The 13467-nt window shown below is 41.7% G+C and overlaps 1 protein-coding gene across 1 annotated transcript in view; it reads right to left on the minus strand.

Moving 5' to 3' along the window:
- LOC141512477 (uncharacterized) overlaps positions 1–13291 on the minus strand; it is a 25116-nt gene extending 11825 nt beyond the window's left edge. The window contains 6 exon segments of the mRNA XM_074221461.1: positions 67–215; positions 218–424; positions 833–1528; positions 9518–9644; positions 10060–10148; positions 12833–13291. Coding sequence (XP_074077562.1) covers positions 67–215; positions 218–424; positions 833–1528; positions 9518–9644; positions 10060–10148; positions 12833–12899 — 1335 coding nt within the window. The 5' untranslated portion in view covers positions 12900–13291.
- Positions 13292–13467: the final 176 nt, after the last annotated feature.

Genomic DNA, 13467 nt, shown 5'->3' on the forward strand with positions numbered 1-13467 from the left:
TATTAAGTGTCTGAGGCTGGATTTGAACTCAGGTCCTCCTGACTTCAGGGCCAGTGCTCTATCCACTGTATCACCTAGCTGCCCCCATTCCTTACATTTATAAGGTTTTTCTCCAGTATGAATTTTATGATGCTGAGCAAGATTTGAGCGCTAACTGAAGGATTCTCCATATTCCTCACATTCATAAAGTTTTTCTCCACTGTGAATTCTTCTGGGAATGCCTTCCTACATTCCTTACATTTATAAGATTTCTCTCTAGTATGAATTTTGTGATATTGAATAAAATGTGAGTTTCTTGTGACAGTTTTCCCACATTCCTTACATTTATAATGTTTCTCTTCAGTGGGTATTCTCTGGTGTTCAGCAAGGTATGACCTATGCCTAAAGACTGAGCCACATTCATTACATTCATAGGGTTTTTCTCTACTATGAATTCTTTTGTTTAATAAGGGATGAAGAGTAGGTAAAGGCATTCTTGCATTCTTTACACTCAAAAGGTTTTTCTGCAGTGTGAATTCTCTGATGCTGTCCAAGGACAGAATTCTGACTAAAGATTTTTCCACATTCTTTATATTTATGGAATTTCTTTTCAGTGTGACTCTTCTTATGTTGAAAAAGGGTTAAACTACCTTCCTACATTCTTTTCATTTATAAAGTTTCTTATTAGTGTGGACTTTCTGGTGTTTAGCAAGTGCTGAGCTTTGCCTAAAGGCCTTTCCACATCCTTTACATTCATAGGGTTTTTCTCCACTGTGAATTCTTTTATGTGTAATAAGGGTTGAACTCTGTCGGAAGCATTTTCCACAGTCTTTACATTTATAAGGTTTCTCTTCAGTGTGTACTCTCTTGTGTTGAGTTAGGATTGAGCTCCTACTAAAGGCTTTCCCACATTCCTTACATTTATATGGTTTCTCTTGAGTATGAATTCTCTCATGGCGAGTAAAAGATGAGCTCTGACGGAAGGTCTTTCCACAGTCTTTACATTTATATGGTTTCTCTCCAGTGTGAATTCTCTGGTGTTCAGTAAGTCCTGAACTCCAGCTAAAAGACTTTCCACATTCCTTACATTCAAAATGTTTCTTTAGAGTGTGAACGCTCTGATGTTGGACAGGATGTGAGTTCTGGATAACAGCCTTTCCACAGTCCTCACATTTAGAGGATCTCTCATTCCTCTTTGGTCTTTGATGTGGAATAAAAGTTTGTTGGTAATGGGAAAGATTCCTAGATCTGTTTTGATACCATGATCTTGTGTACCTAGATTTTCTCTCAAGTTCAATACATTTGTGGCCTTTCTGATCATTGAAAGTTTTCTTTGGAAAGTGAATCTTTTTATTAAGGTGTCCTTGGAAAAGGACTTTTTCTGGAGTTTCCACTATAAGATTTCTCATTTGCTTCCACAGTCTGAACTCCTCAACAGGACCTTCCTCCAATGGGTCATTCTGGAGAATAGTTTCTCTTCTCCTGAATGTGCCTGATGATCCTCCTTGTTTCTCCACTAACTTCTGGTTCTCTGATCTTGTATCCCAGGCTAAAAAGAACAGACAATGAAGAGTATTTGCTTCCAACTTGGAAGGGAACACAGAAGGCCAGTCCAACCCCTACCAAAATCCCGAATCTCACTAGCCAGCCACCAAAAAACTAAGGCACTTTTGGGTACACTGAGACTCTAGACTATACTTTTGTCCTCTTCCCTGGCCAGACCACCTCTAGATCACTGTTCTTAGTTCTTGCTCTCATCTATTGGAAAGAACATGGAGAAGCCGGAAAGCCTCTAGAGAGCCGCTGGTATAGTTCATATAAAGATTAGCTGAAGGAACTGGGGTTATTCAGATTAGAGAATAGAAGCTCATAGAATCCTAAATCAGAGTTGGAATGAACCTTTGAGATCATTGAGTCCATACCCCTCATTTTTTAGGTGAGGGAATTGAGGGACAAAGAGATCAAGTGACTTGCCCAGGGTCACCCAACTGAGAAATGCCTGAGACTGGATTTGAAGCCACATCTTCCTGATCTTCCAGTGCTCCATCCCTGATCTCAAACTGTCAGGTATTAGAAGACTGAATAATTCTGCTTACCCCAGAGCTAGGATGGATGGGTGGAGATAGCAAAGAGATCAATGTAGTCCTAATTAAGGGAAAATTTCCTAATAAATAGAGCTGTCTAAAAGTAGAATACCTTTCCTGTGAGGTGGTGGGCTATCTGTAAAGAAATCACCATGACATTTACCTACTTGAAGTTCTCAGTTTTTTGTTAGACTAAGACTGAGACATTTTAAGTATTTTGAAGTTATTTTAATTTAAATTTCTCATGGCATAGTGGATAAAGCACCGGCCCTGGAGTCAGGAGTACCTGGGTTCAAATCCGGTCTCTGGCACTTAATTACCTAGCTGTGTGGCCTTGGGCAAGCCACTTGACCCCATTTGCCTTGCAAAAAAAAATAAATAAATTTCTCCTCTTAGATTAGTAGTGATATGCACAGACATTCTTTCTTATTTATTTTGTTTCCAGTGTTATTGAAACTATGTTTTATTGTTGAATCTCTGAGGTTTTCTTTAACATAAATAATCACACCATTGACTAACGCAAATGATTTCTCCTCTTTGCCCAGGCTTATACACTTACTTTTCTTCTTATATTTCTACAGCTAACTTCTCTAGAACTCTGTCATAAAAGTTTTGCTTTACCCTTCTGATATCACTGAGAAAGCATCTAGAGACAAATCATGAGGAATGAGCCACAGTGCTGTTGGGAAATATCTTTCCCACCTCTTGTCAGAGAGGCAATAGACTTTAAGATATAAGTTTTTCAGATATAACTAATGTCTGAATTTATTTTGTTTGACTATACTTATCTGATACAAGAATGTTAGGAGGAATGCATTTTTTGAGTGAATAGGATAGTTATATTAAAAAAAGGGAAAATAAAGAAAAACATGATTGACATAATTTTAAAAAAATGAACAGAAGAAAGTGGAAGAATATTTGGGAGGAGACACAGGGCAGTGTTGGCACTTCTGTGTTCAATTTGATAGATAAATAGATAGATAGATAGATAGATAGATAGATAGATAGATAGATAGATTCTAAAAAGAGCCAAAATATAGCATGAGATTCATATATACAATTTGTAATTTACCTTTTCTGTTCTTTGTATAGGAAAATGTTCATACTTGTTAATGTTTGTTAGCTTCATAATAAAAAAACGCCCACCAAATAATGTGAGATATTCCTTTTCCTTTCTCTCCCTTATTTTACAATCGATTTTCTTTTTGCTACTTTAAATTATGAAAAGTTCTCAAAAATTATAAGAATCTTTAAAGGTCTGTTTTCTTTCTTATCAATGATGCCTTTGAGGAAGATCCTTATCTTGTCCTCCATACAAGGCCATGCCTTGTCAATATGCCAATCTTTCCATCTCTCAAATTTAAATAGTAACTTTATATTAGTAGAAGAATCCTTTTGTTCCCATATCTTCTGGTGTCTTGATCAAAAATGAATTACATAGGGGCGGCTAGGTGGCGCAGCGGATAGATCACTGGCCCAGGAGTCAAGAGTACCTGGGTTCAAATCCTACCTCAGACACTTAATAATTACCTAACTGTGTGGCCTTGAGTAAACCACTTAACCCCAATGCCTTGAAAAATCTTTAAAAAAAAATGACATACTTTGTCAAAGGCTTTTCTCTCTGAATCCATGAAATCATAGAATTTTAATTATTTTATTACTGATGGTGCAGAAGAAAGAGTATTGAGTCTAGTATCTGGGAGACCTAAATTCAAATCTGACATATGAACTTATTATTTGTGTGATCTTGAGCAAGTCACTTAACTTTTTGTTTTGTTTCTTCAACTAGAAAATGGGGAAAATAAAAGCACTTTCTTCCCAGTGTTATTGTGTGGATTAACTGACTTAACATTTATAAAAGCATTTAAAACAGTGCCCGAGATATAGTTGGGTGTTCAATAAATGTTTATTCCTCACCCTTAAAATAACATTTTTTATGTTTATGATTTTCCTTATGCTGAACCACTCCTACCTTCTTGACATAAATTCCACTTCGTTACAGTGAGTAATTCTTTGACTAGATGGATTTGCTAATAATTTATTTAATATTTTTACATCAATAACCACTGGTGATATTTGTCTGTAGTTTTATTTCTCTGTGTACAAGACTAAGAGTTGAATAAGATGGGAAGGAAGTAAAGATGCCCCTTTTCTCTAATTCTGTAATTTATATATCATCGTTTGAATATCCATGTGAACTCACTTAAAAATACACTGGGACCTGGGTTTATTCAATTAATGTTTTTATTAGATTGGGTTGTTTGGATTCTCCATCTCTGCTTTTTTTTTTATATAGACACATAATAGTTATTTTGTCTCAGAAGAATCCCCCAAAAGGCAAGATTAGCATTCTTGACCTCAGACACAGAAACAATAAAAAAAGATATAGTGAAAAAAGTCAAAAAGGAAAACTACATTATGTTTAAAGTTACCAAAGCGAAAGAAACAGTGTCTGGTGGTTGCTTGGTTCTTGTCCTTGGTTTTCAAAGAAGACCAAAATGACATTACAATGTTTGAGACAAATTACAATGTGTCCAGTGGCTGATCTTACCAATGCGCTCAGAATGCTCCACCACAGGTCGGACACAAGAAGTCCATGCGAACACCAGGAGTAGGTCCTCTGAACTTACTGATGTCACCTTTCCTTTGAGTTGTTTCAATTCTGCCTTCCCCATAGAGCACAGCCCCCTCACTGATGAGGGCACGCCATGCTGGGCGGTTCTGTGCCAGTGTCTCCCATGCTGTACAATCAATTTTAAAGTTCTTAAGAGAGACCTTCAGGATGTCCCAGTTTCGTTTCTTCTGACCCCCTTGTGAACCTTGCCCTATGTGAGTTCTCCATAGAATAGTCTTTTTTTTTTTTTTGCAAGTGTATGTCTGGCATTCTAACAACGTGTTCAGCCCATCAGAGTTGCACTTTCTGTAGTAATGTGGGAATGCCTGGCAGTTCAGCTCAAGAAAGGCCCTCAGGGTCTGGAACCTTCTCCTGCCAGGTGATACACAGAATCTTCCTAAGATAATTTAAATGGAAGCGATTCAGTTTCCTGACACAACACGACACGGCACTGGGAGGTTGTCCAGGTTTCACAGCCACAGAGCAATGAAGTCAGCACAATGGCTTTGTAGACATTCAGATTGATAGTCAAATACCTCTTCTGTCCCACACTTTTTTTTAGGGTTTTGCAAGGCAAATGGGGTTAAGTGAATTGCCCAAGGCCACACAGCTAGGTAATTATTAAGTGTCTGAGGCGGGATTTGAACCCAGGTACTCCTGACTCCAGGGCCGGTGCTCTATCCACTGCACCACCCAGCTGCCCCCCACACTTTCTTTTGATGCCTCCCAAATACTGAGCTAGCTCTGGCACTGCATGTGACAACCTCTTTATCAACGTGTACTTCCCTGGAAAGAATACTGCCAAGGTAAGTGAATTTATCCATAGTATTCAAAACGTTTCCATTCGCTGTACTGATGGTTCCCCATCTGGATGGTGCGGTGCTGGCTGATGGAGCATCTAGGTTTTCTTGGTGTTCACTGTTAGACCAAAATGAGCACAAGCAACAGAGAATCAAATGCTTTGTTGCATCTCAGCTTCAGAGGCTGCACTGAAGGCACAATCATCTACAAACAGAAGATCCTTCACCAACACTCCCTCCACTTTGGTCTTGGCTTGTAGCCTTTTCAAGTTGAAGAATTTGCTATCAATGCTGACCTTGATGACATGTTCATCCTCAACAAAGACATTTGATAACATGGCTGAAAATATGATGCTAAAAAGCTTTATTTCCTTCCATTGGTGTCTAAGAAATCTTGACAGCATCATCTACAATCCAGACCCCAGGCAAGCATGCTTTTATGAGATTAATACTGATAAACTTCTCCAGGCAACCAAATTTTGACATGGTTTTTCATAAATCCTCATGTCTGATGACATCAAAAGCCTTTGTCAGATCCACAAACATTGTATATAGACCTCTGTTCTGTTCCTGGCATTTTTCCTGGAGTTGTCAAGCAGCAAACACCATATTGATTGTTCCTCTCCCTTTCCAAAGCCATACTGGCTCTCACATAGGTGTGCATCTTCTAGGAAGGATCAATCTATTGAGAAGGACTCTGGCAAGAATCTTACCAGCAATGACTAAAAGAGAAACACCCTTGAGATTGTCACAGGCCAATCTATTCCCTTCATCTTTATAAAGGTGGACAATGGAGGCATCCTTGAATTCTTGGGGGAATAACCTCTTCATACTATATAAATTGGAAATTTTCAGCCCACTTTTGTATGAGCAATGGACCTCCCACCTTGCACATCTCAGAATTAGCACTTTGCCACATGAAATTAGATACTTTGACACATGAAAGGAGCCTGATGACATTCAAAACCTCTTCTTCAGTTGGAACTTCAGCTAGGGATGGATTGACTTCAACTTGAGGTAAATGGTCAATGGCTTCTGCATTGATCGATGATGATCTGTTACGAACATTATGGAACTGTTCAGCTCATCTCTCTAGGATCATGTCCCTATCACTAATCAGTGTGGCTCCATCAGCCCTGAGTAGTTGAGATACAGCATAAATGCCATCAGCACACCATAAAAGTCCTTTGGATTATTATTGTCTGCATCAAATTGAATTCCACCTGCCTTCTTACTGAGCCAAGAGTCTTGCATCTTTCTAAGCTCCGCTTGTATTTCACTTTTGATGGAATTAAATGCTGCCTCCTGAGAACTGGATGAACCATCCTGCTGGTAAACCCTGTGGATTTCTCATTTAGCAGTTTTTGTATTTCCCCATCATTTTCATCAAACCAGTGTTTATACTTGCAAGTTTTCTGACCCAGATGAGCAAATGCAGTGCTATACACCAAATCTCTGAAAGCTGCCCACTCTTTTTCTGCTCCACGGTTGCCAACTGTGTGTTGGTTTAACTTTTCCTCCCAGTGAGCTACAAACTGTTCCTTCACAGAGAAGTGTTCTAATCTCTTGAGATGTCTATATTACACATGTATGCCAGATGCAATCTAGGAACCCAGAGGAAAAGCTACATGAACTACAGGAGAATTTGGATAGTAGACAACCATTGGTGGGGAATTCAATATACTTCTTTGAGATCTGGGCAAGTCTAATAGAAAGGTAAATAATAAAGAATTTAAGGTCCTAAACAAAAAGATGGACAAAACAAATATAATGGTTCCATCTGATCATGCATATCTGTACTATCTTGGTTTTGAGAGTTTCCTAGAGATCTGAGAGGTTAAGTGATTTGTACTGAGTGACAGACCCAGCCACCATGCATCAGAATTGAGGATTTAAGCCCAGGTCTACCTGACCATGAGGCTGCCTCCCAGCATGCTTCTGTTCTGTCATGGTATTATACTATATTAGAGACCATAATACCATGAAAACTATAATCAATCATGAAAATATGAACAAAGGATCAAGACTTAGAAACTAAGTAACACAATTCTAAAATTATAAGGGAGTCATACAAATTGTAGAATTCTAAGAATAATTCTAATAATAATGAGAAAAAATTGTGGGATACAACTAAAGCAATCCTTCAGGGAAAATTTATACTTATTAAATACAAAAGTCAGACCATTTAACTGACCATGCAACTGAAAAAATAAGAAAAGCAACTTTGTTACTAACTTGTAGACAAACACAAATGCATAAGCCTTGGAAATCAAAGATATAATGATGATTAAAATTTAGAAGATGATAAGATAAATGTCAGTTTAGTTGTTTCACTCATATTTAACCCTCCATGACCCATTTGGGGTTTTCTTGGCAGAGATACTAGAATGATACTGGATTTCCTTCTTCAGTTCCTTTTATAGAGGAAACCAAGACAAGAAGGGTGGGATGACTTGCCCAGGGTCACACAGTTACTAAGAAGTGTTTGAGGCTGGATTTGAACTCAGGGAGATGAGTCTTCCTGATTCTAATCCCAATACCCTATCCACTGTGCTGCCTAGCTGATTTTTTTTAAATGACTCAAAGCCAGACAACACATTAGCTATTTTTTTAAAGAGGAAGAACTAATGACTAGAACTAACCAAAAAATATGAAGAAGGAAGTATATGTGGAGACAACATTTATGGTTATATGTCAAGTAAATTGAAAGGTCCTGAAAATGGAGGCAGTGGGAAGGGTGGCCTCCCTCAGCGAAGGTCCCCAGCTCATTGGACTTGTAGCAGGGAAATCATGGTGTGGACCAGATAGCTCCTTCAGACCCTCACATTCTACTCTTCTGTGATATTGTTTCTTTCTTGGACTATCAGAATTGGAAAACTTAGATCCTCCTGTCTGAGCCCTTCAGTTCTCAAGATGGTGAACTTGACATTCAAAGGAAAAATGTTTTGTCCTTGGAATCCCTTGTGGGTAGTCTGGTGAGACCTATGGATTTCTTTTCAGAGCATGCTTTTAAGTTATTGAAGGAAATGCTAAATTTCCATTAGAAGCCACTGAAAATATGGAGTACGTATTTTTCCCACTCAAGTCACAGATCCCCTAAAATCTCTAAGCATCCCTGACCTAGACAGAGATTGGAAAGAGAGTTAGGGTGTGGTGTGGTAAGCAGAATCCAAGAGTCAGAGTCCCAAGGCCCTAAATTACCATCCTGCCTCAGACACTTACTAGAGTAGTGGTAGGACCCTGTCTTGGGCACCTTGGCTCCTTCAGCTAAGAAATGGGAGATTTGGACTCAAAGATCTGCAGTCTGAGCCAGGACCCTAGGAAGGGGGAATGGTCCGCAGAAACGAGGCAACTCTGAATGTGCTAAAGGTAGGAAGAGGGTCAGGATGGACTTCCAAAGAAGGGTGTGAGAAAAGAGGTAGAACCTGCAGCTATTCTGGAGTAACCTTTGGCAAATCCTAGGGGGACAGAATCTCAGGAGTTGAAAGAGACCTTGGAAGTCATCTGACCCTACCCTTCCTCTGCAGACTGAAGCAGTTCAAGGATCCTTGGTGCCAGAAATTTGATAACCTTCCTGGGTCTCAGTTTCCCCATTAGCAAAATGAGCTTGCTTTACTAGAAGAAATGGCAGACTGGGGCTCAAGAGAACCAAAGTGGTTCCTGCTTCTGCCATTCTATGTAGACTTAGAAAACATCACTAACCTCTTTGCCTTAGTTTTCTCTTCTATAAGTAAAGGGCTTGCTGTGGATCATTTCTACCCTTCAGCAATTCTCCTGCTCATCACCCAGTAAACCAATGTCCTTTTCTCTTTATCCATTTCAGATCATCATACCCCGAGCTATGGAATTCTCTATTTAGTGGTCATGGGACAATTTCTAGCCAGGGAAGGGCAGGAAAGTATGAACACATTCTACTTCTTGTCCCCCCCACCCCACCCCAAGAAGAGGAATCTCATTTCTGAACCATTTCAGCTGTGGGCGTCACAACTCCATACTCTATTCTATAGATCAGCACCTGAGGCCAGGAATTGTGGTCTTACCCAGAGACACCAGGTTCCTGTAGTTCTCCAACATCACCTCCCTGTAGAGCTCCCTCTGATCATGGCTCAGGCACCCCCACTCCTCCTGAGTAAAGTCCACAGCCACATCCCGGAAGGTCACTGCTTCCTGAAACAAAGAACATATCCAGGTTGATATAGTGACCTCCCTTGACATAGGCCTTTGGGAAGAGAAAGGCAGGAGAGGACCCAAGGGGAAGGTCAGATAGACAGGAAGTGATGGATCTGGAGGTGCTCTGGAGGAAGAGGATGTGTGACCATGGGCAGATGGGGATGGGTCCCAGATACTGAGCAATGAGGAGATTCTAAGCTCCAGGTCCAGATGATCATACTGACATGTTGGGGGAGACATTTCTTTGCAGTAGACTTTGGTCTCCAGAGTCTCTAAGGTTTCTGAGAATTTTTCCTATGTTGAAGACACATAGGATAGCCCAGAGTTTTCAGACATGGATCAAGCTTTGAATCCAGCCCAAATAAACTACCCAGGATGTAGGATCTCATTGTCTGAGAAGACCCCGACTCACCTCACCTTGGGCCAACCAGTCCCTAGTAACTGGTCCATTCTCCTCCAGGTGCACCACTTGAGGAAGGGCAAAGTTCAGATCCAACACATCTGAGGGACAAGAAGGAAGGCCTGGTTGGTCCTTTTGGTCTCTCACCTATGACCTTTAAGTGGTCTCAGGCTGGAGAGGTTCCCATCCTTGTCAGATATCTCTTCTCCAATACACAGACACACACATAGATCAAGAGGTAGCCCTCATGTCACCCATGGGCAGAGAGCTCTGGAAAAAGGGAGTATCTGAAGATTTACTCTCTAAGGTTACTTAGGGATTCCTTAATTGTTAAATTAGATTGTATTGTCTCAAGCATCATTCTTCTGGAACTCTGCAGTTCTTAATGAGATAGACAGACGGAAAGATGGATTATGGATGGATGCATTAATAGTCATATAGATGATTGAAGAGATCGCTAGATTCCTAGGTGGATGGACAGATAGCCAGGTAGGACGGATAGCCATATAGAACATTGATTAAGAGCTTCCATTCTAACAGGGGAAGATAACACATCAATGCCAACTGAGAAGCAGAGGGAATGGCCATTCTCTCCTCCTTTCTGAATTTTTCCTGACAATATTCTCCCATGGCTTTCCTGTTTCTCTGATTTCTCCTCAGTTTTGGATCAATTATCACTCATACCCTGACTCCCGTGTGTGAGTGTACTCCTGGACTCTACTCCTTTTTTCTTCCTTCTCTCTCGGTGGTTTTCCTAGCTTCTACAGTTTTTGTGATCTCTAAGCAGAAACCTCCCGGAGCTCTACAGGATATCCCAAAACGCTGGTAGTAGCTTTTAGTTTTAATACCTCCATAAGTATAAAAGCTGTAGACTTACAACGAAGTTGGGGAAGGTTAATTATGTCAATTTTAAAAAGTTTGTTATGTTTCTTATTACAATTCCTAATAACTACCACTTCTTGTTATGGATCACGCCAGTCAATGTTTGAATTTTGTAAGAACATTCATCAGCTGCAGGACTATGACTGAAGGGCATATATTTAAAATCCTAGTGTTAAGATCTGCCAGAGAATGAGATTCTGATACTACCAAGATCGTGCATGCGTTGTGACTCAGTAAGAAACAATTGAAGGGAGGTATCAGATGACTGAAGTGGCCAAGCGAGGGGAGCCTCTCTACCAATCCCCTAAAGAGAGAAAGTGCCAGGGCAGCTAGGTGGCACAGTGGATAGAGCCCCAGCCCTGGAGTCAGGAGGACCTGAGTTCAAATCTGCCCTCAGACACTTACTAATTGCCTAGCTGTGTGACCTTGGGCAAGTCACTCTTAATCCCACTGCCTTAAAATAAATGAAATTGTAAAAAAAGGGAGAAAGTGTCACCTCAAAACCTGCCCACACAATGCATAATGACAAGATGCCCCATCATATTCCCATTGAAATTTAAAATTCACAAAACTAAAGTAAAAAACATCTAAATAATTAAACTTTCAAATTATGGGTTCCTTGAACATTTGTGTATTGTGTACCTCCGAAGTCATTAAAACTTAAGAGTGCATGATGACCCTCCTTTCTCTTCTGAACTGCAGGCTGCCAGTTGGACATCTCCACCAGGATGACCAATGTTGAACTTGTCTTCTTCCTATCCCACCTTTCCTAGTTTCACTATTGTTGCCCCAAAAAGTTCACAACCTAGGAGTCATCCTGGAATCCCCTCCCCATCTGTCCCATTCTCTTCCCTCTGAAGGTCATCACCCCAGCCATTAGCTTCTCTTTACTCTGCTTGTACCAGGCAAACTCTCTCCAGTCTTCCCAGGCTCTTCTAAAGTCTAAGCATTAAGCTGATAAGAAAGGAGTGAAGACTGGCAAAAGGGTGCACTTCTCTTTGAATTCAGGGCTTCCTCTGCCACACCACTTAGAATTCATTCTACTGTTTTACCAAGAATTGAACTGCCAGCTTCAAGGTGTGTAACAGAAAAAGCCACCACCTTGGAGTAGGAAAAAGCCACCTCAGACACTCGTTCATGGGCTGACTTGGGACCTATAATTTAAATTCCCTGGGATCTCCGTTTCTACATCGGTGAAAAGGGGACGATAATAGCTAGATTTCCTGCTACCAAGTTGCTTGGGTGGCCATTTATACTCCATCATTTGGGCCTTACATCAAGATATTTATTATTATTATTATTTTATTATGGCATTATAGTTATTCTGAGCAGCACCCCAAGCCCCCCAGAAGTCTCCAAGTAGGATCACTGAGTGCGTCATAGAGGGAGTTCTTGTTCAGGTGCAACTGGGAATGACTGGCCTTGGAGGCCCCATCTTTGTCTGGGAGCCTTGGGGTTAGGAGTTTCCATTGGAGGTTCAACCATCCCCCCACTGACTCAAGGGTGCAATCTCAAAGTCACCCAGGCCCCTCAATTCCAATCAACTCTGTCCCTTTCTCTTTCAGGGTCACCCCCCCTTTCCTCACCCCCGAGCCCCCACCACTGCCCAAGCCTTACTCATTTCCTCTCACCTGGAGCACTAGCCTCCTAGTCAGTCCTCCCTTTTTGGCCTTTTTTGATTTTTTCTTCCTATTCTCTCCTTTAAGGGACAGGACATGCCATTTCCAGCCAGCACCACACCTTTACCTAAGCTGTGCCCTGGCCTAGAGCACAACCTCCCCCTCACCTCCATATCTAATCATCTTCCAAATCCTAGAGGGTTTCTTGCTCGAGTTCTTGAGCTGGGAGTTATCTCCTTGAAACCACCTTAGGTTTGTTTGTCTAGGGTGGGGGATGCACCTACCTGGACAGGGCTCTCCTTTCCTTTTCTTCAGCCTCCAGGCTTCTCCTCTCTCCATTGGGGAGATCATCTCTGGTCTTCAACCTGGTTGCTGTGCTCATGGGGAAAGCAAGTAGGAAGTTCTGACATCTTGGGGTGCAGAAGGACATGAGATGTCCCATGGACCTCTGAAGGATGCCGCTGACTCCCCCAAGGCCACCTTCTCCAAGCTGGCCAGGCTCTCCCTCCAATCCATTGGTCAGGATTCTCAGGGCTCCCGGTGGGCATTCCAGCACCTTCCTCTCCCTCATTACTCAACAGCTCTATTCAGATTTAACACCCAAGCCCTGGGACCTCCCAGAGGAGCTGCATCCCCGGGGAATTTCCTGGAGAAGAGGCTGGTCCAGATCCCCCCAGGGCCCAGTCCCAGCGCTCATCGTTTGTTGTTTCTTCACCCCTTCTCTTCTCGGCTTGGCTCTTTGACAAGGCTTGGCCCTGCTTCCCCGCCCCCCCCAGCACTCCTCCCTTCTGCTCCCCCCAGCACTCCTCCCTTCTGCTCCCCCAGCACTCCTCCCTGCTGCCCCCCAGCACTCCTCCCTTCTGCTCCCCCCAGCACTCCTCCCTTCTACCCCCCCAGCACTCCTCCCTTCTGCTCCCCC

The sequence above is a fragment of the Macrotis lagotis genome, chromosome 1 (assembly GCF_037893015.1).
Source record: "Macrotis lagotis isolate mMagLag1 chromosome 1, bilby.v1.9.chrom.fasta, whole genome shotgun sequence".
In the NCBI taxonomy this organism is placed as follows: domain Eukaryota; kingdom Metazoa; phylum Chordata; class Mammalia; order Peramelemorphia; family Peramelidae; genus Macrotis; species Macrotis lagotis.